General features: G+C 41.1%; 1 protein-coding gene across 1 annotated transcript in view; it reads right to left on the bottom strand.

The window, feature by feature from the left end:
* The window catches only part of SLC35F1 (solute carrier family 35 member F1), a 339,461-nt gene that overhangs the window by 29,003 nt on the left and 284,017 nt on the right, over window positions 1-26,441 (bottom strand). The window contains exons 4-7 of the mRNA XM_067546648.1: window positions 23,203-23,362; window positions 18,592-18,748; window positions 9,737-9,789; window positions 3,687-3,841 (exon numbers count right to left, since the gene is read on the bottom strand). Coding sequence (XP_067402749.1) covers window positions 3,687-3,841; window positions 9,737-9,789; window positions 18,592-18,748; window positions 23,203-23,362 — 525 coding nt within the window. The remainder of the gene's footprint in view (window positions 1-3,686; window positions 3,842-9,736; window positions 9,790-18,591; window positions 18,749-23,202; window positions 23,363-26,441) is intronic.

Genomic DNA, 26,441 nt, shown 5'->3' with positions numbered 1-26,441 from the left:
ACCTCAGCCTGGAAGGAGAGAGAGATTGAGGCAGGCCGTTTCCCCAAGCATCCCCAAGTTGCTGCCTCTTCCTCCTTAAGTATATATTCTGATATGCAGACTGAAAATATGTAATGCTGTGCTTAAATTGTTAATTCAGTAAGAATATGCAGCTACTGGACAGGGCTTTAATAAACATCGCTCTCTTACAAACAGAACATTTGGACTTAATTACTGATTTAAAAAAAAAAAGACTTCTAAAGCATTGGCAGAATTCAAATAGTATGATTTGTTTTTAAACCAAAGAACTGCAATTTGCATATTCAGTTAGAAATCTATCTCAAGTTGCAAGCCACAAATAATTATATTCTAATAATATATAATATGAATTTCTTACATTATTAATACTCCATTAGAGTTGACTCCAAGTTACATGCTATATTTTTGGTTTACTACAGACTGACACTTGGAGAATAGCCAATATAATACAGAGACACTGGTATATGGGGTTCATACAATACCTATAGATGGTGGTTTATTTATAAGCATATTGTCCTGTATATTGAGATAGCATGAGTCCTTGTTGTAAAAAAATGAAATACTAACAAATCAAAACACTTCAAATATAATCTCTTCCTCAGTTTGGTTTCTGAGGCTGTAAACCCAGTAAAACTCATTTCCTGTATTTTCCATGGATTTTCATAGATTTACTGCTGTAAGTGCAATAAAGCTGTCAGATGATAAAAGTAGTGGCACAGAGAAAAAATCATAACTGTTTCTTGAAAGCCTCATAAAATTATATTCTGTAAGGGGCACTAAACCACTCAGATGATTCTAATTTAGCATAAAGCCATTTGCTGTGAAGTGGGGCTTCACCCATTGGTCAACACAGCAATAAACAGAAAGAATAGTGCATCTGAAGAAGAGGTACAGCTGGGCTGGGAACGGAACAGCTTTTCCAAAACTAGAAAACATGCAGAGTACACAGTCCTAGGAGGAGAATTAATTTAGGTCATTTAATGCATATGTATTAGACTTCATTATTTAATGCAAGGAGCCCACTTCACAGCTCTCCTTCATATAAAAATCATGCCTGATAGTAAACCAGAAAAAAGGAAGATCAGATTAAGGAACAAAACAAGAGAAATTAATTTGACATGTAAAACTTTTTCAGACAACTAGAGATGAAATTTTAATCCAGTTGTTTTACAAAACCCTTTTTCTCTTTTTAAATGTTCTTACTCGGTGACTATGAAGATTGTGAAAGAGGACAGATTGACAGCACTGAGATTGGTATTGCATTGGTGCAGAGGCTGTGCAAGCTTCTCCATACTCCCCGAAGGGCTTCCAACTGGACAAATTATGTTACTATTATTACTAATTATATCTATTATGGTAGTAACCAACAGCTTTGACTGGAGACCCAGGCCTCGTTGCACTAGGCACTGTACACATACTTATGATAGAAAATGCATGCCCCCCAAGAGCGTATGAACGTGGATCAATCTGCATGATAACTCAGCTCTCAAAGTCAGGGCTGGGACTCTGGACAACGGTATCATAATATTTTATAGAAATGGAACAAAACTGGAATCATTGATCCATCCCTGTACTTTAGGGTTCAGTTAAAATGGGATTACGATTCAGCACCAGGGTTTGTTTTACAAAACCAAAATCACACTTTTTTTGTCCATCTCTATCTGGAGCAGACATGAGCCAAAACTAAAAATCACGTATCCAATTCTTGCTACCCTCCTGAATTATAATGATTTGGACAAAATGGGACCTGGATCTGATTCTCCTGTTGTGAAACATGGATGGCTTTGCTAAGGCAAAATCTGACCAATGACATTGCAAGACCAAATCCACTTTGGGTTTGCCCATCTCTGTTTTTTGTGATGTGGCCACTTGTCTGCAAAAAACTCCTGATGCCACTAAGCACATTTCACTGTAAGACTTCAAGCAGTCATCAGATAATAACAAATTAAAATCACTACTGATTTAACTGCTGACCTAGGAGTAAGGGACTCCATAGCCCTTTATCGGTCCTGTGCTCCAGCACGTGCCCTCTACAGTGTATTTTTATTTTAGATTTGGATTCTATGTGCAACTTTATTTGGTATCTGCAATGCTCTTGGAGAATCTTTAGCCTGAAATAATAGGCAAATGGGAAATTTTGTTCTTGGGTTGGGCCCTGAAGCTTTGCATGTGGACATTTCCTCACCGTTCAGATATATTAAACCCTGACTCTGGATTGTTTGCCAGGCCCATATCAGGAGGCTTTCACTTTCCTCTACTAGTTTTCAGTCCACCATTTTCCCCATTAAGACACCTCCCTTTTATGAATAAATCATGGCTACATAGCAATCGCCTCTAAGAGCATAGTGCCATTTTTAATTTGGCCACCGAGGCATGGTGCCATAATCCCTTGCAACGGGCGGCCTGGAGTGTGGCCTATGCAGTGTTCTAAGTATGAGAAGGCTTTAGAGCTAGAGGTTTGACTTTAACACAAGTCTCCTTCACAGTCTGACACACTAACAGCCAAGCCATTGGCACAGCTGACAAAAAAGACATTTTCACAGCTATGTTTTGGACGGTTAAGAGCAGTGGTTCCCAACTTTTTTGGCTCAAGGGCCACAGATACAATTTTTACAACCCTGAAGGGCCACCAGTCTCCGCCAGCAGTCCCCCCTCCCCTGCAGCCAGAGGGAAGGAGTTCAGCGAGGAGGCTCTCCCCTCCACCTGGCTGCAGCAGAGAAACTACATGCATCCAGTAGCCTCATGCGTTCCACCAGGGTCCCTAGGCAGTGGCTCCCTTCTGAAGCCAGGGGGATGGGAGATCAATGCTCCCCTCTTCTGGCTGCAGCAGGGACCCCAACACCTAGGGACCCAGGCAGAGTGCTTTGCTGTGCTCCCTTCCACAGCCACCTGGAGGGGAGTGTTGATCTCCCGTCCCGTCGGCTGCAGCAAGGAGCCTGCAGCAGTCCTTTAGCCCTGCAGCAATGCACTTCGTGCAGCAATGCACTTCACCTGGGTCCTTAGGTGGCAGCTCCCTTCTGCAGCCAGTGGGAGGGGAGTGGTGGGCCACTTTGAAAGCCCCCACAGGCCACTTATGGCCCCCTGGCCACAGGTTGGGAACCATTGGTTAAGAGGCATCATGCAAAAAGAACTCAACAGTTAAAGACTATTTCAGATCCAGTATGAAACACAAAACAAGCTCACCACTTTTGAAAAATACGATAGGGGACCTGTTAGTGGTTTATACAGTGACATGCCTCCAGTGCATCAATTTGGATCTGGTCAAGGATGGATGTGAAAAGGTGCTCACATCTGAGGGCTTTTTGGTGACAGTAATCTGGATGAAATGCAGTGATTTACTTCAGCACCTAGTTAACAGGTACCCACATCTTAACAACCACCATTCTTTTTTGTAGTTGGAGCAGGGATTAAGTAGGCAAGAATTAGCTTTTCCCTCAGAGGTGGTCATTCCAGAACAAAGCAGAAGCACATCAATTGGTTTACAGTGGGGGAGAGGGGAAGCCTGCACTTTTAATAAGTAACAACAGGTACATCAAAAATCTTCCTCTTCACTGCATAGACCCACCAAAAAACTGCGGTTCCCATTGTGTTCCTCAGTCTGATTCATCCCTCTGCACTGACACTACTTCAGACAGAGTCATCATTCAAAGACAATCTGATCAATTTACCTTGTAGTGAAAGAGGAACAATCCACAGAATAGGCTGTACAGGTCTGCTGTGAGCAGGGAGAGGTTGACTGCAGTAGCACTGGTTTTCTTAATGACCACTGGCATGAAGCTGTAGAGGCCAAACATACAGGCACTAAAGCCAACATACAGCAAACCTGGGGGAAGAGGAACAAGATAAAATGGTCTTCCACGGTCTAACGTGAATTTGTGGTGCGAGAATGAAGACCACGCTGTTTAAAAGAGAATTAAGAATACTTTTTCAAATAACATTTATTTAAATTATTAACCTGTGTATATATTTATAGACCTACTTGGAGTATTAATATAAAGATGTATGACACCATTGGAAACGAAAAACCCTGTAATAAATCATGCCATTGCTACAATGTATAAATCACACAGGACCAGATCCTCAGCGATGGAAGCTGTTACAACCCCACTGAAGTCAGTAGAGCTACATCAGTGTAAACTAGCTCAGAATATGGCTGATGAAACATGAGAAACATGTGCCAGAGCCTGTGTTCTAATAACTGCTTTGCAGAGATCTTGTCTGGTGTGGAATCAATAGCATAAGTGATGGGACACAGCAAACTACAGTTTTTTCATTCATTAGGCACAATCACACAATAGAGCTTGGTGTCCAATTCAGAATGAACTATTTACTGAACAAATTTCACCTGTTCTTCTATTGAATTGTCTGTGAACACACCACAATTGATTTAAATGTGCTGATTATTCAAAATTATTTCAATAACAAAGTCTCTGAATAATGTTTGGCATGTAGCTTGTTTGACAGGAGTTTGCTGTGAATATTCTAAATTAGAAATTCATGCTGTATTGGTTGGGCACATAGGTTGGGCACATGCTGCCTGCTGGGTGCCCATGTTTTTGTGCCCTGACTGGATGAATACAACTCTTTAATGCTGCTACACCTTAACATCAAATGCTATGGTTGGATACCCTGTCTGGATTGTTGTGAGGCAGTTTGCATTGAGACACTGAAGTTTCGCCATGATATTTAGAGTACCAGTCACTCAAGCAGGTTTTCATCAAAACTCTCTTTACTCATTCAGAAGATCACTAGGTGGGTGAGTGTGGCTGGCTTCATATTTACATGACTGAATATTTTCTTCCCCGCTTAGACATGCTGAGCAGTTATGCTGTGCATCTTGCAGATGCCCCTGCCTTTGAGCAGGAAGCAAGCTAACTACCCACCCCATGCAGATATTGCCTTTTCAACAATTTTGGACCAGTCCAATAACATAAAGTGTTCTGTAGTTCCCATAAGCTTTACTGTTAAAATAGTGCCTTCTATTAATTGTGAATTCCTCTTAATGGGAAATGAAACAGCATGTTCTGGGGCATCCCCCAAACTAGACCTAGTCGCTAAGATGCTGAGCATGCTCAATTCCCACTGAATTCAACAGGAGTTGAGGGGACTCAGCACATTGCAGGATTAGGCCTGTAAAATGGATTATACTGCATTTGCAGAGGAAGTACTGTCCAATAGACAGGGCACTGGCCTGTAAATAAAGAGACCTGAATTCTATTCCTGGCTTTGCCACTGATCTTTCACGTGACTTTAAGCAAATCACTCTACATCTCTGTGCCTCTACTTTCATATTTTTCGTCTGCCTTGTCTATTTAAATTGCATGCTTCTCAGGACAAGGACTGTCGCTTACTATGTGTCTGACGGTTCCTAACACAGTGGGACATCTAGGCACTAATGTAATATAAATAATACATTCTATTAAAAAAGTAATTTAACTTTTAAAAAAGAGTATCTGAAGACATACCAAGGAAGAATTCACACCAGCAATTATTTGGTGGTAAATCCCAAAGCAAGTTTAAAAAAAAGAATCAACTTCTCCACTCATCTGCATTCATGCAAATGATAATTCCACTGCTACTGGATGTTGTGATGTGTGCATGACCTAAATTTGGACTCATGCTAGTCTTTCAGAGGCACTGACTTAAAACTGCAGAGAATCTGACACCTAGAGTCTTGAAAGTACAAAATAGGGAATTAACTGATAATAACAATGATAAAGTCCTTCTGATTTTGTACCTTTTTTAAAAAGCTACTCAGTGGACAAATTCTACCATAATACTCATGTTTTTGATCTTATAGAAGCAGTTCAACAGAAGTATATTTTTGTATGAAACACATATAGAGCTCATCATGAGAGTCAGCAAATGCCTATAGTTACCACACAATGGTGTCTGAGATATCACAGTTTCAACCTATACTTTCAATATGAAATAACTGTTGTGAGTGTTGTATCTGCTGGCAAAAGGTGACTTTTTAATGGTTAGCACTATACATGGGCATCCATGGGATTCATATACAGTACTTAAAGGAGTGTTTTATGACAACTCTGTGTTGGGACAATGATTCCACAAAAGGGAGTTGGTTTGGTCTAATGAGACATTTTTAGATGTAGCATTACTAAATCAGCTTCTTTCTTCCTTGCTTAAGATCAGTTCAGGTGAGAAAGTTATTCCAGCCTCTAGATGAGCAATTCTCAAACAGTAATCTGCAGATTAATGGTGGTCCATGAAACACTTGCTGGTGGTTTACAGAGAGCTAATGAGGCACATGGTGCAAATAGTCATTGCAAAGAACAGTCTGAACACCTATAAAAGCAGCTAGAAATGAGGAATACATCACCTAGCTGTCTTCAATGGGTCTTAAGTATATGCTTAAAGTTAGGTGCTTTGCTGCATTGGGGTCTCAGTGAATAATAGCATTTTACATGATTTTCTTGATACTAAGATACTCTGTCAGGGAATTAACTGCATTTTCATAAAGTCGCTTTTTCAAAGGATGCTCCAGTTCCAGCAGAAGAATGCTTACACTGTGGTTGTAATCTGAAGGGTGAGTGTAAAAATGGCATTTCATTTGCACCTTAACTATACCTATAATCCACCTCAATTGGGTGACAGTTATTGGTGACAATGTGTGAGCCAGAAAGAATGCCATTTGACTTTCACATCCCAAGTTCACAAAGCTATTAGTGGCGAAATTTTTTTTTGTTTATTTGTAAACTGATCAGATTTGATCTGGAGGTTACCGAGAGACCATAAAGTTGGAACCCCAAATGCCGTTTTTACAGAGAGTCAGTTTCAGAGTAGAACTGTCTCAGCATGTTAGATGGCTTTTACCTGCTTGTTTTAGTCTTGACCATTGTACTAGGAAATCCAGAGTCTCACTGGTATTTGACAATCAAGGATCATTTCACACAACGATTTCTTAAACTTGCTTCTCAGAACAAACAACAAAGGACACTAGAGAAAAAGTCATATGTCTTGTGAGGGTGCCTCTCTTTGAGATCTAAATTTACTTCTCTCTCACATCAAACTACTGTTTTCATGTTTGTTATTGTTTTACTATTCACCTACTAATGAATGATAGTGCTCCCACTTAATTTGTACAGTCAAATCATTTCTCTTTGGGACAGATTTTCAGTTGACAGAAGTTGGCATAGCTCCACTGATTTAAATGAAGCTATACTGATTTATATCAGTTGAGGATTTGGTCTCGTGTGCTAAGGAACCATACAGGAGAAGAACTAAATTGCTGAGAGGGATATATCCTATTTAAATGTGTTATATGATAGCTAGGATGGATTTAGGCCTTCCTAATGCAAAAGCATTTCCATTTTACATCAGCTGAAAGTTAGTTCATACATTCTTAATGACACAATTATGGTAGATGGCAAGAGGCCACCTTTAGTTATTTATTAGGTTGCCCACTGTGACTTTTATCACTACCATTCAAAGGGCTGAAGATTTAACTGTGCTAGGCCACAGGTTTAAATCCACTGCACTGGATAACAGGACAAGTAAGGTTATGTCCACCTTGACATAGTCTTGTCAATCACTACTGGACAATCCTGCAATGCTGCCAACTCAATGGGAAATGCACCATGTACAGTGGAAGCCAAGGAAGAATTCAAAACTACACAAAGTTATCATCATCATTTTATCCAGGCTCTTTGGCAACTCAACTATATTTCCAATTATTGCACTAACAAAAGAAGTACAGCTTTATACCATCCTTGGCAGGTTGATTTCCTCCTTCTACCCTTATAAATTATGACTCATTTGGGAAGACATTTTAATGGCAGCATAGATCACTGAGTGTGACTTTATTTTAATGGCACGTTTAACTAATACTGAATTACAACAGAACTCTTATGGAAGCATATACGACATCCACATAACTAGGAGATAAAGTCACTATGATCATTGCTAGTACCATCAATACCAAATGAATTCATGACCATCAGCTTCTTAACACGAAGTATTACCAAGCACTGGTACAGATTTGTTAAGGATCTCAGACAAATGAAAGCAACCTGCAACTGGGTTTGTGTCTCGGCTGATACTTTAACTGCTTTGTCATTTAGTTTTAAATCTCGTGAAAATTTCCAAGACTGTAGTGGCAGTGGCTTCATGACAGATGCATTAATTTATTAAGGTTTAGGATAATTAGAGGAAACAATCAATAAAGCCTTACAGAAAGCAAAAAAATACCATGTTACTTATAGCTCCACTTCTTAGAGATTCCCTGTATAACCAGCTGATGTGCATGTTTCTGAGGTGATACCTTGATGCTCATTTTGAAACTAGATTAACAAGTTGCTGTTGCTGCATTATCAAAGTATGACCTCCTGCTCAGTATTCCAACCTCTCACATGAATGCAATGTTGTGTGTTACCAACATTCCATTAAATGCTTCGATTGTCATAGATACCAACTATGATGTTTTAGGAACTAGCTGTCCCTAAATGTTGATTTTTTAAAAAGAGAAAATTATTTGCTTGAATTATCAGAACGGAGTCTTAGACCCAAACTCATTTTCCAATCTGAAAAGGGAATAAGCAACACAGTACAAGGTGAATCACTGTATGAGTTTCATCGTCCGGCTATGCTGGAAGGACAGGAAGCACTAGATGTGATTTAATTAGGCCACAACTTTATTCTTAACTGTCGGGGAGTAGCTGGCAGATAAAAGTGTACACTGCAGGTTTTCATATATACCCTTCAGCCCTCCCCCTTACCCATCTTGGATCACAGCAAATTTGCTGCTGGGACCACATCATCCCCCCCACCTGAATGAGGATTGCGGGGCGGGATTTAGAGGAGGTGGGGGTTGGCTCTCTGCCATGCCAGTCATAGGAGCCCTGACCCCCCTCATGTTTCTGTTCCTTTAACAAATACCTCCTTTAAATCTTTTACCAATTCATTTTATCTGGTCCAAGTAAAAGAGGGCTTTTCCTGTCCGACATGGACCTATATAGTACCCCTTCTCTTAAGGTTACCTGGGAGGAGGGATGTGTCAGTGTTCCCATGCTGCCGAGCTCTGCAGCTGCTGTAAAAGTCGCTCCATGCCATTCTAGAGCCTTAATGAGGTACACATCTTCCTCCAACAAGCCAGACAAGACCTCCCCTCCTTCCCCACTTTAATCTGCAGTGCGGTCATTGTGCATGATGCTACCAAAAACTTACTTGAAATACAGCATATATCTGTTAGAACTCACTAAGTTCCCTTGGAGAACAATTAACTATTTGCACGCAGAAATGCTCCCCTCAGAAAAGGTTTTATGGGCCTGCAAAATCCAGGGCAGGCAATTTTCTTTTACAGTTTTTTGTGAAGTTTTGTTTTCTTTCTTTTGCACCGAGTGTAAAATGCTGGCATTTTACAGCCACTCCAGTTACTTGTCTCAGTGCTGCACTGAATCTTGGAGCATGAAGTCTACTATTGGTTTAAGTCACCCTGCTGCCAGAATGATCTACTTATGATATTCATATGCTTCTTCTCTGCCTAACCTAATGGTGCAGGGAATAGATAATATGGCAGCAGAGGGTGGGGGGATATATCATTTCAAAAGGTTATGAGGCATGCAGTTCCAACCTTTGACTGTAGATTGCATGAACATAGCAAACCTTGCCTTCTTTATCCCTCCCACACTCCTCCCCAAACATTATTCCTCCTGTTGCTTTCTTCAGCAACAGTCTTTAATAAGGTGAATTATCTTCTTACCTATTTGCCAGTCCCAGGGAACTTTTAACAACTCCTTGTGTTCCATTATTGCACTGGAAAAGAAAAGCAGGCAAAGTTTGATGAGAAGGAACAGAACTTCAATTTATTCCACTCTCACTTCAATTCGTATGGTGGACAAAACAATATGGATAGCCTTATAGCAACAGACTCTGGAAACAGCATTAAGGCCAAATGCAGTCAGACCTAGTTAATCCATTTTGGCTTTATCCCTATATCTTTGTGTTGGAAAGATCTTTAGTGCAGTAATCAGATTTCATAGCATGTAATTTGCCCTGGTTTACCTCCAAACCTCGGGCTGTTAATCCAGAGCTGTCCATCCCCCTCACTTTCATACTAGCTTGTCCTTTGTGACTTAATATTCTTAAAGCTCTTGAACTTTAAGGGTTAACAATCTATCTGCCTGAGTAAGACACCTTTCAGAGCTCCTTTGCAGTGTAGAATAAATAGTGATGGGTAAATCACAGACTTCAGGTGGCAGATTTCATAGGATGATCTTGGGGAAAACATCCAATGCCACGGTTTGTCAAACATTACGAGAGAAACCAAGCAATCACAGCAATAAAACTCAAGAAACAAAATTAAGGGTGGGCCAAACTGAAGAAGTCCAGTTCAGGATTTAGTTCCCAGGCTACCTGAATATTAAAAGCCCATTAACAACTATGCTCTTATTATTTGTATTACTGTAGTGTGTAGGAGCCCCTGTCATGGACCAGGACCCCATTGTGCTAGGCAAAAACACAGATCAAAAAAAGCAATCCCTGCCCCAAAGAACTTACAGAGACAAGAGACAGATACAGACAGATGGGGGAGTATGACAAAGAGGTCCCCATGTCCTAGGGATGTGCTCCTGTGGGTCAGACTCCTCTTAGCTTGTTCTCCACTCAACTAGCCTTCTCTGGTCTCTGATTTGGGGATGAAACCCTGCTGTGCAGGGCTCTTAAGAGTTTGTGCCTCGTAAAGCAAAGATCCCCTTTTCCTGTGATTTACAGAGAGGCTTAAAATAATTCTGAAGCATCTCCCAATCACATTTCAAAAAGCATAATATGCTGCTAAAACCTTTTCTTTATTATTTTTTGTTTCCAGTTGCATCCACCATGCACAAGGCACTGTACAAAGACAAAAGGAGGCATGTTTCCTGTCCCAAAGTGCTTGCACTCAAAAAACCCAAAACCAAATACAGAGATGTATGGTAAAGGAAAGGGGACCCACAGACAAGTGACAGGACACACTATGCATAAGACAAAGTTTTAATGACAATATTTTTGCTTTGCTTTTTAATATATAAGTATTTAAGGACATAAGGATGGCCATACTGGGTCAGACCAATGATCCATCTAGCCAAGTATCCTGACTTCTGACAATGGCCAGTGCCAGATGCTTCAGGAAGGAATGAACAGAACAGGGTAATTTTGAGTGGTCCATCCCCTGTCATCCAGTCCCTGCTTCTGGCAGTTGGAGGTTTAGGGACACCCGCAGCATTGGGTTGTCTCTCTGACAACCTTGGCTAATCGGCATTGATGGACCTATCTCCATGAGCTTATCTAATTCTTGTTTGAACCCAGTCATAGTTTTGGCCTTCACAACATGTCCTGGCTAGCATTCTACAGGTTGACTGTGTATTGTGTGAAGAAGTGCTTCCTTCTGTGTGTTTTAAACCTGCTACCTATTAATTTCATTGGGTGACCCCCTAGTTCTTGTGTTATGTGAAGGGGAAAATAACACTCTCCATATACCGTTCATGGTTTTATAGACCTTTATCATATCTTCCTTAGTCGTCTCTTTCCTAAACTGAACAGTTACACTCTTTTTAATCTCCCCTTGTATGGAAGGTGTGGGAGTACCACGGATTTATAGAATCATAGAATATTAGAGTTGGAAGGGACCTTAGGAGGTCATATAGTCCAATTCCCTGCTCAAAGCAGGACCAACCCCAACTAAATCATCCTACCCAGGCTTTACCAAGCTGGGCCTTATAGACCTCTAAGGATGGAGATTCCACTATCTCCATTCTAGTGCTTCACCACCCTCCTAGTGAAATTCTGTTTCCTAATATCCAACCTAGACCTCCCCCACTGCAACTTCAGACCATTGCTCCTTGTTCTGTCATCTACTACCACTGAGAACAGCTTAGCTCCTTCCTCCCTGGAACCTCCCTTCAGGTAGTTGAATCCCTCTTCACTCTTCTCTTCTGCAGACTAAACAAGGCTAGTTCCCTCAGCCTCTCCTCATAAGTCATGTGCTCCAGCCTCCCTAATAATTTTTGTTGCCCTCCGCTGGACTCTCTCCAATTTATTCACACCCTTTCTGTAGTGGGGCCCCCAAAACTGGTCACAATACTCCAAATGAGGCCTCACCAGGGCCAAATAGAGGGGATAATCACTTCTTTCGATCTGCTGGCAATGCTCCTACTAATGCAGCCCAATATGCCATTAGCCTTCTTGGCAATAAGAGCACATTGTTGACACATCATGATTTATGATATTTTCTGACTTATTATCTAGTTCTTTCCTAATGGTTCCTAATATTCTGTTAGTTTTTTCTGACTGCTACTGCACACTGAGCAGATGTTTTTAGAGAACTGTTCATGATGACTCCAAAATTTCTTTCTTGAGTGGTAACAGCTAATTTAGATTCCATCATTTTGTAGGTATAGCTGGGATTTTATTTTCCAATGTGCATAACTTTACACTTATCAACATTGAATTTCATCTGCCACTTTGTTGCCCAGTCACCCTTTGTGACTCTTTGCAGTCACTTTTGAACTTAACTAGCTGGAGCAATTTTGTATTACCTGCAAATTTTGCCAGCTCCATGTTTACCCCATATTTCAGATCATTTATGAATATGGTGAACAGCACAGGTCCCAGTACAGATCCTTGGGGGGACCCCACTATTTATCTCCATTCTGGAAACTGACCATTTATTCCTACCCTTTGATTCCTATATTTTAACCAGTTACTAATCCATGAGAGGACCTTCCCTCTTATCCAATGACTGCTTAGTTTTCTTAAGACTTTGGTGAGGTACGCTGTCAAAGGCTTTCTGAAAGTCCAAATCCACTATATCTACTGGATCACCCTTTTCCACATGTTCTAATAGGTGTGGCACGATTTTTCTTTATAAAAGTCGTGTTGGCTCCACCCCAACATATTATGTTTATCTACATGTTTTATAATTTTGTTCTTTACTATAATTACACTTTGCCTGGTACTGAAGTTAGGTTTATAGTCCTAGTAATTGCCAGGATCACCTCTGGAGCCTTTTTAAAAAATGGCTGTCACATTAGCTACCCTCCCATCATCTACAGAGGCTGATTTAAGTTAGTAATTGTGCAATTTCATATTGGAGTTCCTTTAAAATTCTTGGGTGAATAACATCCGGTTCTGGTAACTTACTACTTTATCAGTTTGTTCCAAAACCTCCTCTACTGACACCTCAATCTGGGACAGTTTCTCACATCTGTCACCTAAAAAGAATGGCTCAGGTGTGGAAATTTCCCTCCCACCCTCGGCAGTGAATACTGATGGAAATAATTCATTTACCTTATCTGCAACACTCTTGTCTTCCTGGAGTGCTCCTTTAGGAGCACCTTGATTGCCCATTGACCCCACTGACTATTCGGCAGCTTTTGGCTTCTGATTTACTTCAAAAAATTGTGCTGTTAGTTTTCATGTCTTTTGGTATTTGCTCTTTCAAATTCTTTCTTGTCCTGGTTTATTACACTTTTATTGTAATGTCAGAGTTTATGCTCCTTTCTATTTTCCTCACTAGGATTTAACTTCCAAGTTTTAACAGATGTATTTTCACCTCTAACTTCCTCTTTTATTCTGCTGTTTAGCCATTGTGGCATATTTTTTGGTCCTCTTATTGCTTTTTTTTTTTAATTTGGGGTATACATTTACTGTAAGCCTCTATTATGGTGTTTTTATATAGTCTCCATGTAGTTTGCAGGCTTTTCACACTTGTGACAGTTGCTTTTACTTTCTGTTTAGCTAGCTTCCTCATTTTTGTGTAATTCTCCTCTTTGAAGTTAAATGGTAGTATGGTGGATTTCTTTGACATTTTTCCCCCACAAGGATATTAAATTTAATAACAATGTGGTCATTATTACTGAGCCATTCAGCTATATTTACCTCTTGGATCAAATCCTGTGTTTCACTTAGGACTAAATAAAAAATTGTCTCTCCCCTTGTGGGTTCCAGGACAACCTGCTCCAAGAAGCAGTCATTTATGGTGTCCAGAAATATTATCTCTACCTCCCTTCCTGAGGTGACATATACCCAGCCAATATGAAAATAGTTTAAATCCAGCATTATTATTGTGTTTTCTGTCTTTGTAGCATCTCTAATCTCCTTGAACGTTTCACAGTTACTGTCACCATCCTCGTCAGGTGGTCAGTAGTATATTCCTACTGCGATACTCTTATAGTTCAAATATGGAATTTCTATCCATAGACATTCTATGGTGTAATTTGATTCATTTAAGATTTTTAGTTTATTTGACTCTACTCTTTCTTTCACATATAGTGCTACTCCCCCACCAGTGCAACTTACTCTATCATTGCTATATATTTTTAACCCTGGTATTACCATGTCCTATAGATTATCATCATTCTACCAAGTTTCTGCTATGCCTTATTATATCAATATCCTCATTTAATGCCAGGCACTCCTGCTTACCCATCTTTGTATTTAGATTTCTATCATTTGTATATAAGCACTTGTATGTTTTGCCAGTATTTAGTTGCTTGCCTTTGTGTGTTGTATTTAAATTGGACTCTTATGTTTGACTGTTCTTCACTAGGTCCTACCTGTATTTCATCAACTTCTTTCCTATCCTCTTTACTAGGATATATAGTTACCCCTTTAATGAACTCATCCCTAAAGGATGTCTCTGCCCAAATTGTGTGCTCCACGGCACCTGTCAGCTTTCCTCCAGCTCTTAGTTTAAAAAAATCCTCTACGACCTTTTTAATTTTACATGCCAGCAGGCTGGCTCCATTTTGGTTTGGGTGAAGCCCGTCCTTCCTGTATAGGCTCCCACTTTCCAACAAGGTTCCCCCATTCCTAATGAGGCTAAAACCCTCCTCTCTACGCAATCATCTTGTCCACGTTTGAGACCCTGCCGTTCCACCTACCTTTCTGGCCTTGTGGAACTGGAGTATTTCAGTATTACCATGGAGGTCCTGGACTTTAATCTCTAAGTATGGCCTCTACGGCCTCTCTGTTACCTTTCCATATGTCGCAGGTAACTACGTGTGCCATGACCACACACTCCTTCCGAGAACTGTACATAAGTCTGCCTAGATGTCTCTTGAGATCCACAACCGTTGCTCCCAGAAGGCAGTTCACCATGTGGTTCTCCGGTCATCACAAACCCAACTACCTATATTTCTAATAATCAAATCTCCCATCATTTTTATCTGGCTTTTCCTAGTAACTAGGGCTCCTGCCCCAGGAGGAAACCATGACATCATCTGGAAGAAAGGTTCCAACTCTAAGATCATTTCCCTACACTCCAGCTTGATGTTCCCTTCCCTGAGACTTTCATCCTCCTCAGCAACACAGACACTGTCAGGCTGAGGGTGGGACTGCTCTACTGTGTTCCTGAAAGTCTCCTCTATGTACCTCTCCATCTCCCTGAGCTCCTCCAATTCCACCATTCTGGCCATACTGTGTCTCTGCAGGCCATGAGTTGCTTGCACCAAATGCACACATACACCTCATGCCCATGCTGCATTCAGTACAATAAACACTCTGTGATGGACTTCTGCTTGCATTCTTTTTACTTTTGCAGGAGTATTTTTTTGGTTTTTGGGTGGAGTTATCGGCCTAGTTTAGAGTATGTTTGTTAGGTTATTTTTTCCCCTTTTTTCTCATTCTCTTTCCCATTTCTCCCCTACCTCCTGTGTGGTTTTTTGCCTAGGGAGCTTTTCTGGTGCCCTTTTAGTAGTTATGTTATAGTCCCTCAGCCACCACTCCCTGCTGCTGTTCTCTCCCTACCTTACCTTGGTATCTCACTCTATCTTATGCTCTCTCACTCTGTCATGGAGCTCTCTTTGCTTGAGAGCTGGACCAGAGAGCTGGACTCTTTGCTTGAAAGCCTTTTGCACTCCTGCTAAACTCCCTCACAAAATCTCCCTGTTCACTTGCTTCTCTGGTTGCTTTGGAGCTGACTTTTTAAACCCCATTCTACCTGAGTTAGCCCACCCTGTTATCCAGGGATCCTAAAGAGGTTAGGGTTCAAGAAATAGCAGGCTAGAGCCACTTGGCTCAGCACAGAGCCCCCAAAACAGATCATATTATAATCTTCAAGCACATGACAAGCAAACAAGAAATATTTAAAGAAAGAGAGACAAAATTACTCTACGTTTAGTCATTACAGTAGAGCTGTGTCTCCAGGAGAGGTTTCAATAAGGAGAAGGTTGTGGTTTTATGGAATAGCTCAGGAAGGGCTTTCCATGTTCAGGGGGCAGCATGCATAGAATAAGGCCAGGGAATGAGTGTTGGAGAAGCAAAGGGTGCCTCGAAGCTGCAGGGCAAAGAAGTTGAGGGCAAGGTGATGAGAGGCTAAGTGGCCAGGCACTCTGGAACTTGAAGTGCAGAGGATGAGGATCGGGGACAATGATGAGAAGAAGAGGGAGAACTGTGTGTCACAATCAGAGAGGAAGTTAGCTGGTGAGGAGAGGACTGACTGGTCATGATCTATAACCACTACATGGTAAAGAACAGGGACATACAGTTCGATAGGAGTGTTGTTCCACAGAACATAATTTTCTGTCATATATTTCTTCTGTACTGCTTTTGCCTAGACTGTAGCCTTGAAGCAAAGTTCTTGAATTTAACTTTCTTTAAAATTTTGTTCACCAGAGTAACCTCATGAGTTGCAGCAACTTGGTTTCCAGACAATCCTGGGGGACAGCCCATAAACAGAGACATACGTCTCATTCATACAAAGAAATGTATAATTCCAATCTTTTACAGACAAAGTGATCTCATTATTCCATGCACAGCATTAGATTTACAATATATCAATAGCAAACAAATACAATTTCCTCCTCCCCCACACCCTTCAGGATGCAACTCTCCAGACAAGATTAAGCTAAAAGACAATGAAATCCTGCAGCTTTACTACCAAACTTGCTCTCCCTCATTCTAGGTTTTGTAGTAGGTGCTTCATTTTTCAATCTGCGTTTTTCATTTCCACACGACAGTGCCCAGATTAGCATCCATTAATTTCTATCCCAGCACCCCATCAATGCCACCGAAAGAGGATCCACTGCTGACATGCTGGGCAATTGCCTAAGAGAAAAGACAGATTCCTTCTCCAGAGTGTTTTCATCTAGTTTAGCTCTTGATTGCACTGACATGGCTAATAATCATCCACAGCTTTTCAAGCTACGCTTCTATAAATGTAATGCAGCAAATTGGTGTGCCTTTGAAACAAATGGTACATTGTATTATTACTGTAATATAATAATATATAGCGCTTTTCAACCGAAGGTCTTACTGCAGTTTATAAAGGAGGTCACAGTATTCTCATTTTACAGATGGGGAAACTGAGGTAAAGGTGTAAAGTGAGCTCCCAAAGGCCAGCAGCAGTGCTGGGACCAGTACCCCAAACCCTGGAGTCACAGTCCAGTGCTGTATCCATCAGGCAACACCGCCTCCTCGACGGATACATGACAGTTTACATACCCTTAGTAAGACTAAGTCTCCGCTTTGACTGTCTTCTGTATCATTACCTATTGTTTACCATGCATATGTAGGCAATAAAAATGGTTCTCCCCAAGCAAACCAGACATTTTTACCAGTTCTTATTTTCTTTACGCGCTTTAAAAAACAATTTACTTGTGCAGTGAGCAGTTAATTTAAAGCATTTAAGTCATGTGCCCAGATGCCACAACAATGCGTGCACAAAAATAATAAACAAGCCTACTAAACAAAGATAGTTGGTTCAGTGGGACTTAATAGGGATTTATTATTGATCATTCTCTATCCTTGGAGGCTGGGCAGATCAACTGTGTAGATAAACAATCAGTTTTGATTAATAATTACAAGTTATTTTGGGCACCACAATAATCAGATCTGTATAACATTTAGCAATATTACCTGCTGATGGTTTGGGGTGGGATTTTCTTTTACCAGTCACATTTTCAAAGGCTGGAGCCTACCCTCCCGCTACAAAGTTTGTATCTGGGGTGCAAAATGGACACTTGTGCACATTACTGTCCATCTGTGTGAACATATGTGTGTTTAATAGGTGTGCTTTCAATTCATGAGCCAGTCTTTTGAACATTTGGACCTTCATGTGTTATTGCTGCAAAGTAACTGCTTTCGTGTTTTCTTTCATAGCTTTCTAAATACCATAAATAATTTACATGGAGTAAAACTATTAATAAATTACCTTCTGGCAGAGTTAGCATTTCCATCTGTCTATAATTCTAGGTGACTTTTTAAAAACATGAATCACAGTTAGGGATAGGGTTGGCCTGTGTCATTCCTGATATAGCCCAGGATGCTAGATTGCCATTTGTCTTGAAATAACAAATAGGTGGACACTATTTTACATCTGTCTGTCTACAATCGATACTTCTAGGACACCATTCACGGGCGTGCCTAGGTGCAAATTTAGACCATTATTTAGATCATTGTTGAAATTTACCGACCTGACTGGAAACATTAAAACTGAACAAGTAAAGAAGTAAACACAAGCATTTAAATAGTCTACTCTCCACAGGAAATGTCCATCTAAGAAGAAAGGGGTATGCTACCAAGAAAAAGCTAACTGGTGAATTAGTTTCAATAACCCCAGCCCACAAACCCTTCACTTACAGCTGAATTCCACTGAAGAAGGAGCCAAACAATCCAATCATGCCCAAGAACTCCACCCGACTCAGGTTTCGGACAATGTATTCCTCACAAACGTTGGAGATGCCGTAAAGCGTTGCTCCACCTAGTACTAAGAGATCCCCTATCAGCTTATTTTCACCTAGGAATAAAAAGAGAAAAAATACAGGAGGCTTCAAAATAATGATCATTTGCTTAGAGTTGTTGCAAACTCAAGACTCAAGACCTTGCAAAACCGTGCACTCTATAGCAGTCCACACCTTTGTCAACAACCTGCCTGCAAATATACTGTTGTTTACCCATTTGCATTCAAAATTTAAAGCAAACCGAGCAGAGACAGAGGGAGAGATTTAGTTGCTTTGTGAATGAGAGAAACTGGAGGAGGAGGAGACTTTGTAATGCCCAGAAGCAAAATAGCACATTTCAGAAATTTTGGGTTTTTTTTGGTGTGGGGTATAAAGCAATGATGACAGAGATTTTTACACTCTATTTAACAACTGTAGTGCTGTCTAATGCACTGGATACACAGGGCAAAACACACCTGCATGGGAGCCCATGACCTGCCTGTGACTTTTACTAAAAATAACCAGGGGAGGGGTTGGGGTGGGGGATGACAGCTGGAGCTCTGCTGTGGGGGCAGGCGGGCTGGAGAGCCAGAGCCTCACCATCACAGAGAGGGGTACAGCTCCGGCTCATGCCCCAAATGAATTGGGGGGAGGACGCACAGCACACGCAGCTACAGCTCCAGACCCGGCCAAAGGGGGAGGGCACACAACTCCAGTCCTGGCCAAAGCCATGGGGCAGCGGGGGTGCACAACCCCAGTCGCAGCCATTGGGAGTGGAAGGGCGCACAGCTCAGACTCGAGCTGCTGACAGCTGAAGCCGTAAGAAGTCACAGAGATCAGGTGAAGTCACAGAATCCGTGACTTCCCTGACCAAGGTGACTAAAACGTATTCTTACTTATAAGGGTGATGAACTTTGAGCATGTGACTAGTCCCAATTAATTCAATAGGACTACTGACTAGACCAGGCTGGAGAGCTTTCAAAGGAACCATGGTCCATCAGAATATGCAGGTCTGTCAACAGTGAAATGCTTTGGAAAACAGGGTAGATTTTTCTGATATTTCATTTTGGAAGAAAATGGAGGGGGACAAGGTAAAATCGACCTATTTCAACACTTTTGGAACACCACATTTTAATTTTTTTTTTTCATTTTTAAATGACTTTTCATTTTCATTTTAAAATATTTTTTATTTTTTCAATTTGTATTATAGTATGAACAGCACTATGTTAAAGTGCACTAGGGCAGGGGGTGTCAACCTTTTTCTTTCAGATGCCTCCCTTTCCCGCCCCCTCAACATGCTATACAAACTCTGAGGACCGGGGGCTCCTGTCTTCAGTCACCAGGTTTGGTCACCAGGGGGCTTTAGCCCTCTGGGACTTGGGGCTTCTGCACCTCAGAGCATTGGGGCTATGGGTGCAGGGGAGCATTGGGGCTATGGGTGCTTCAGCCCCATGGAGGCATCAGGGCTCTAGGCTTTAGACCTGCAGCTCTGTTCCCAGATTCAGCCCTACCGGGGTGCTGGAGCTCAGGGCGGCGGGCTTCAGCCCCGCATCTCTGCTCCCAGTTTCAGCCATGCAGGGGCAGTGGGACTTCTGGATTTGGCCCTGTGGGAGTGCCGGGGCTTGGGGCTTCAGCCGCTCCCAGTTTCAGCCCTGCAGGGGTGCCAGGCTTCAGCTGCAGGGCCCCGTGGCCCCTGAAACCAGCTTGTGGACCCCTAGTTGAAAACCACTGCACTAGGGAGCTTTTAGTTCGTGCCAGCAAAGTCTATACAGACCAACTGACATGCAACACTTTAGCGTGCTTCAGAAGTGTAGAGAGCATTACCACACCATGTAGATAACCTCCGAGGCACCTGGGTAACTTTACTCACATGAGTGCAATGACCCAGATGCCTAAGTCTTTGCAGGACCAAGTCCTATATTTTTATATACACAATTTCTCCTTCAGTAGATGCCTAGCACATGTTGGGGCACTGTTAACATAATAAATAACATCTTCATGAGAGACTATGCTACAGTGATTTCAGGTATGTCTTGTAAGTGTGTAAGTTTGCTGCCCTTAAACATAAACAGTTTGTGCACAAGAGGAGATGTGATTTATTGAGGAATAATAAAAGTACACTTATTTTTGGTTCATCCCCTTCTTTTGTTTGCCTAGCCATGGAAAATATCCTATGAACAGTGCAGCACTCTTTAATAGTGAAGAGCCTCCTGAAGCCTTTTATATTTCACTGCCTGCATTTTATTTATTTATTTAGTGCCTCTCTTGACCTCTTTACACAAATAGAACCAGCTCATATACTGTTTTCCATTAAAAGGGGAACGTAACGTAGAAGTCATCCCCTGAATCTTAATAAAATCATTTTACAATTTTAAAAGAGCTGTGATGCTTGGCATGAAAGGCAGATGCTTGCGGTTGAATTTCTTCTCCTTGCATACCAATAAACAGACACAGACAGTCCTTCAGGTCTAGGTCTACATTAGAAGTAGGCAATAATGCATGAGTACAGAATGCTCTGGGATCAAAATACCTAATATCCTTATTTGCACGTTACCAATGAATTTGACATATTATACTTGCATCTTGCAGGTAACCTGCAAAGTGACTACCTCAGTCTGAAGGCTTACTCTATTTAGTATGGGATTGTCTCTAACTTTTTCTTCCCCTAAGAAGCACAAGTGAAGTCAAGTGAACTAATTAGATTTGCTAGAGAGGAAGGGCACATAATGGATTCCACACAAATCCAGTTTCAATTTCAAAGTTTCCTCCCGTTCCTCCAGCCTCCTGTCTCCAAATTCCCTGAACAGGTATCTCCATAGCTGAACACCAGCTAAGGATCAGATGATAGAAACCCTGTTCTCTGGCTCCTTTGCCTCAGTGGCAGATCTGTTAGTACCTTCCAAAGGAGCTTGGAACTCCACTGGACAGACTCCTTTTGTGTACTATTCTCCCTCCTCCCTGCCATTTCTCACAGCTGCTTCACAGGTCCCTGAATCACTGCATGCCCTCTCCTCCCTAGTCCACAGCCCTGCAAATTCCCAGTTAGCCACAGCCCATCCACCCAGTGAGAAGCCAGGATGTTTCCTCTGGAGCCTGAGAGTGAAATCCTGACCTTGATGAATTCAATGGAAATTTTGCCATAGACTTCAATGGGCCCAGGATTTTACCCCTTATCTCTAGAAAGTGCGCAGCAGTTAAGGAATATCTCTTGAGAAATGTTTAAGGAGCACACAGGGGAGCCCTGCTCTGATGTAGCTGGGCCAAAATGTTTAAGTCACTAAAGATCTACTGGGCCCTTAGAACAATGAAAACTGCTTAAGTAAAAGGAATGAAAAAAATTGCAAGACACTACCGGTGTTTCTGTAAGGAGGTAGAAGCATTGTCTGATATTGTATTGTATTAAATGAGAAACAGACTATAATCTTGTAACTAAAGATTATAATGCATTACGCACATGCCCATGCAACCTTAACTTTGGTCTTTCCTGACATTTGAGTGTAGGTAACCTTGATGTTTTCTGAATATAGCTTTATTTTTTGTATACAATTATTCTTAATGCAGCTCGGACTTGCTGATTCATGGGACAGAGCAGATCCTCTCCTTTCTAGCTAAGACAGAGTTGTTTCTTGGGGAGGGAAATGAAGTGAAAGTCTTCAGGATAGGAAAAAGAAAAAGTGACAGGACAATACAGGCTGCTACGGTCACTATTAACCTGCCCAGTTTTTGTTCAGCAGCATCCTGGCAAGTGCGGTTTTTACCGCACTTACTTCGTGTTTAGAAAGCTGACTTTAAAACCCCACTGTACTATGCTCAACTCAGAATTCAATATTTATAATTTAGGACGAAAACTGTATCCAACTGACAATTTTTGAAAAGAACTTGTTCTCTTCCCACATCAGTGAGGCGGGCACTAGAAAAATCAATGCAATAGAAGATACTGATTGATGAAACATAACCCTTTCCATACTGCCCATCAGTGTGTTGTAATTGTAGCTAAACACGCATTATTCATATAAGCCCTGAAAAAGAAAGTTTTACATATAAACAAGCTATTTTCAAGCATGATGCAGGCATCTTCATAATTAAGCTTTATTTCAAATTTCATGCCTCACACAATAGGTATTGTTAATTTGGGGGTTGGAGGTGTCTGAGTATCTGACCGGTGAAGCAGCCTGTGTGCAGGTAGTGAGAAAACAGAGCAGAGGGGCTGAGAGAGAATAAGGGGCTGTAGCTCAAAGATGGAGCCAAAAAACTGAGCAAGCCTGATGCTGAGGCTTGAAGTGTTTCAAGTCATCTCCTTAAGTGGCACTGACAATCATTAGTTAGGGCCATTTTCTTTTTTGCCCCTTCCCTCAATGAATGGATGTTGAGCCATGGAGATGGTTGAAAACTCAGAAACGCATTTAACCCACACATGATTTCTTGGGGCCTTTCCCTTCTTTACCCCCTTCCTGACCTCTCAGATCATCTCAGTGTCACAAAGCTTTACCTGAATGAAAAATCAACCACACAAATGTATCCAAAGACTCACCTGCTCCTTGTTGTCTCCCGACAAGGACGTCCGCTCCTGCCATACAGCCCATGCCCAAAATGCAGACCACAATCCCAATGAAATGCACTGCCTTGTATCGGACCAGCAGGAAGAACCAGGACAGTAATATCACCACTGGGATGACAAAACAATCTAGGAGCTGTCAAGGAGGAGGAGAACAACAAAAAAACAACATTGCTGCACAGGTTACTCTAAAAATACTAATCTATTAAAGATTAAAGGAGCAGTACGGAAGGAGATTTACTGATAGCTTTGCTTACCAGAAACAGCATGGTTAAAGCAGAAGATAGGGAGCCAGGAATTCTGCATTTGAGTCCTGGCTGTGCCACTGACTCACTGTGCGGCCTTGGTTAGATCATCTAAGGTCAGATAGTCAGTAATGTTCATCATCCACAATTTGGGCCACCTTTGGAAAATCTGGCCACAAGTTTCACACTGAGAGAGCTGAGCATTTTTGAATATCTGGCCCTTATTATGGGTGAGGAGCACCTGAAAAATCTAACTCTGAGCTTTTCCAAAGAAACAAAAATCATTTATTCATTTCAGCTTTCTCATCCATAAAAACTGGGTAGTACCTCTTTCAAACGAGTCTTGTAAGAATGAATCATTAATTGGCTTGATTTTCAGCACAACCCACCAGCTAAAACGATCAGATCAAACGTTTGTAAAAGAGCTACCAGCATGCCAATGAGAGTCAAAGACTTTGGGCAAAATATTCAAAAGTGCTTTAAGTAACTTAGGACCCTAAGTCCCATTTTCAAAAGTGAGTTAGGCCCAGATCCTCAAAAGGACCAAGTTGCTTAAATCCCATTGAAAACAATGGGAGTTAGGTATCTAAATCCCTCTGAGAATCTCGGTCTTAGTCATATAGCAGAGTAAATCCCATTAATTTCCAAAGAGACTAAAGCTCCTTAGTGCTTAACTAATTTTGGAAAATGGGACTCAAACTCCTAAATCACTTAACTGCTTGTGAAAACTTTATCCTTTGCCTGTTAAAAGGAGAAAATAAAACAGACTGTACTTGAAACTGGTTGTTAGACTTAGGTTATGGTTTTATGTTTCCATAAAAACAGTGGTTCACAGTACAGTTAATCAGCACAATGATTTAATGATGTAGCATTATCAGGGAATAATGCCAACATTAATGCATGTCGATATTGCAGGTTATATTAATTTACTCTTAGGTCTTGTCTATATTAGGAAAATTGTGACCTGTTTTATAGCACTGGGGCCACTGTTTGTTTTTGAACAATTATTGAAAATTCCAGCAACAACAAGGTTGGAAGACAGTATGTCTGCACTACGGAGATTATACCAACATAGCTATGACAGCATAGCCCTGTAGTGCAGACTCAACCTACACTAACAGAAGCCCTCCCCTCCCCTCCTCCAGTGTAGGAACACCACCTCTATGAACAACACCTCTATGTGTTGATGGAAGCATTCTTTCAGTGACATAGCTGCGTCTACACTGAGTGGGGAGTCTGTTGGCATAAATACTATGCTGGGGAGGGGTGTGCTTTTATCCTACCCCTGACCAATGTAGCAATGCTGATACAACTTTCAAGTGTAGATAAAACCAAAGATTTTGAAAGGCATGAAGCAGCATTTGGCACCCAGGGGTCATTAAACTTCAATGGGAGTTGGTGCTGAATTCCACTTTGTGCCTTCCAGAATCTCCCCCCGAGTGTTTTACTGCAAGTTTCCTGGGTGGTAAGGTATTTCACTATCTTGCTTGTCCTTAAAGAAAGGTATTATTTAGGACTCCAGAGTATGCACATTGTTTGTGAAACAAATTGTTTGGGAAGTTTTATTCAGTGTATTTTCTGGATATTATTCCCTTAATTTTTTAAATTTTGGATGATGCAGAATGGCTTTTTTCCATTGGAGCCATGGGCCCACATCTGTATGTGTCTGCATTCTATTCACTCAATGCCAGTAACCATTATACTTATTAAATATTACTGAATAATTACTATATCCCATTAAATTTCTGCTGCCACTTCACAGGATTAGCAAAATATAATTTCTGAAGGGGAAAGGAATCCTGGATAGTTTTCAAGGAATTTCAGTGCCTAAAATGTTTCCTTATAATTAAGATATCTATGCATTCAGCACATCCATTGGTGCTTCACTTTGGGATGGAGTAAAAGAGCCAATTTTTAAATTTAGATCAAAAATGTTTTCTATAGCTTAGTCAAAGAAACAAGTACATGCAATACAACAACATTAATTTCAAAGGCTTCCTGCTCAGAAAGAGTAGCAGCAGCATTTTGAAAGAAAAAAAATTACAAGCATATATTAGATGTAATACACAACTACAACTGGACCCATTAAGGACAGAATTTCAGCCTAAAAACTTTTGACTAAAAAGCAAAATAAAATGCCAAGATGTGTTTCCATTGCTTGACAGCACTTGCTATTTGTATTATGCTTCTGGATTCATGTACTCAGATGAATAGTAGCGCTAGCACAAGCTTAACAATTCAGAATGGTATGTGAATACGACACTGGAGGATTTTATTGATATCTCTACTTACGATTTCAAAATGGAAAGTAAGCTTAAAAGAAGGTGCAGCTCTAAGTACCATGTGCAACGAGGATTAAGATTTACACAAGAGAACAGGCATTTCCCAGATCTGTCACATTAGAAATGACCAAAGGGGAACTGCCAATTAGAAGAGAGGAGGTGGGGGCAGAGAAATCCCCCTCCACACTGAATCTTAGTTCTTAAAGCAACTGCTGCTACACTACCTCAGGGCCAGTCAATGACAGGTGGCAGCTGTGAGGGGAAGCTCTCACCACATGACTTGCTTGAGGGCAGTGCTAATGAGGAGCCTAACACAAGGAAGGGAGTGTGCAATTGGAAGAAAATTCAATGAATGTTTTAAAAGGAAGAATTGGCTCAGCTGTTTCTTGTTGTTTTCCACTGGGAGTTTGCTGACCAATGATTTTTCCTTTTCATATTGATACAGATCAGCAGTTCTTTCTTCACATTAGTGACCTTGTTTCTAAAGCTTTCTGTCTCCCCTTTTCCAGAGACTTACAACACATTCCAGCTACGGCCATGCATGCACACTGTGTCTATACAGATCAGAGAATATATGTCAATGTCTATAATTCACAAATCTGATAAAATATAGTCACTATTCAAAATATTATCGGGGGGGAAGGGGGAATTCTTTCAAATGTCTGTTATTAACCTTGATCCAGAGGCA

The sequence above is a fragment of the Emydura macquarii genome, unplaced genomic scaffold (assembly GCF_026122565.2).
Source record: "Emydura macquarii macquarii isolate MOO-44397 ecotype Brisbane River unplaced genomic scaffold, CSIRO-AGI_Emac_v2 contig_1146, whole genome shotgun sequence".
Lineage (NCBI taxonomy): Eukaryota > Metazoa > Chordata > Testudines > Chelidae > Emydura > Emydura macquarii.
The sequence above is the reverse complement of the archived record's forward strand: the minus strand, read 5'-3'. Positions and strand labels throughout refer to the sequence as shown.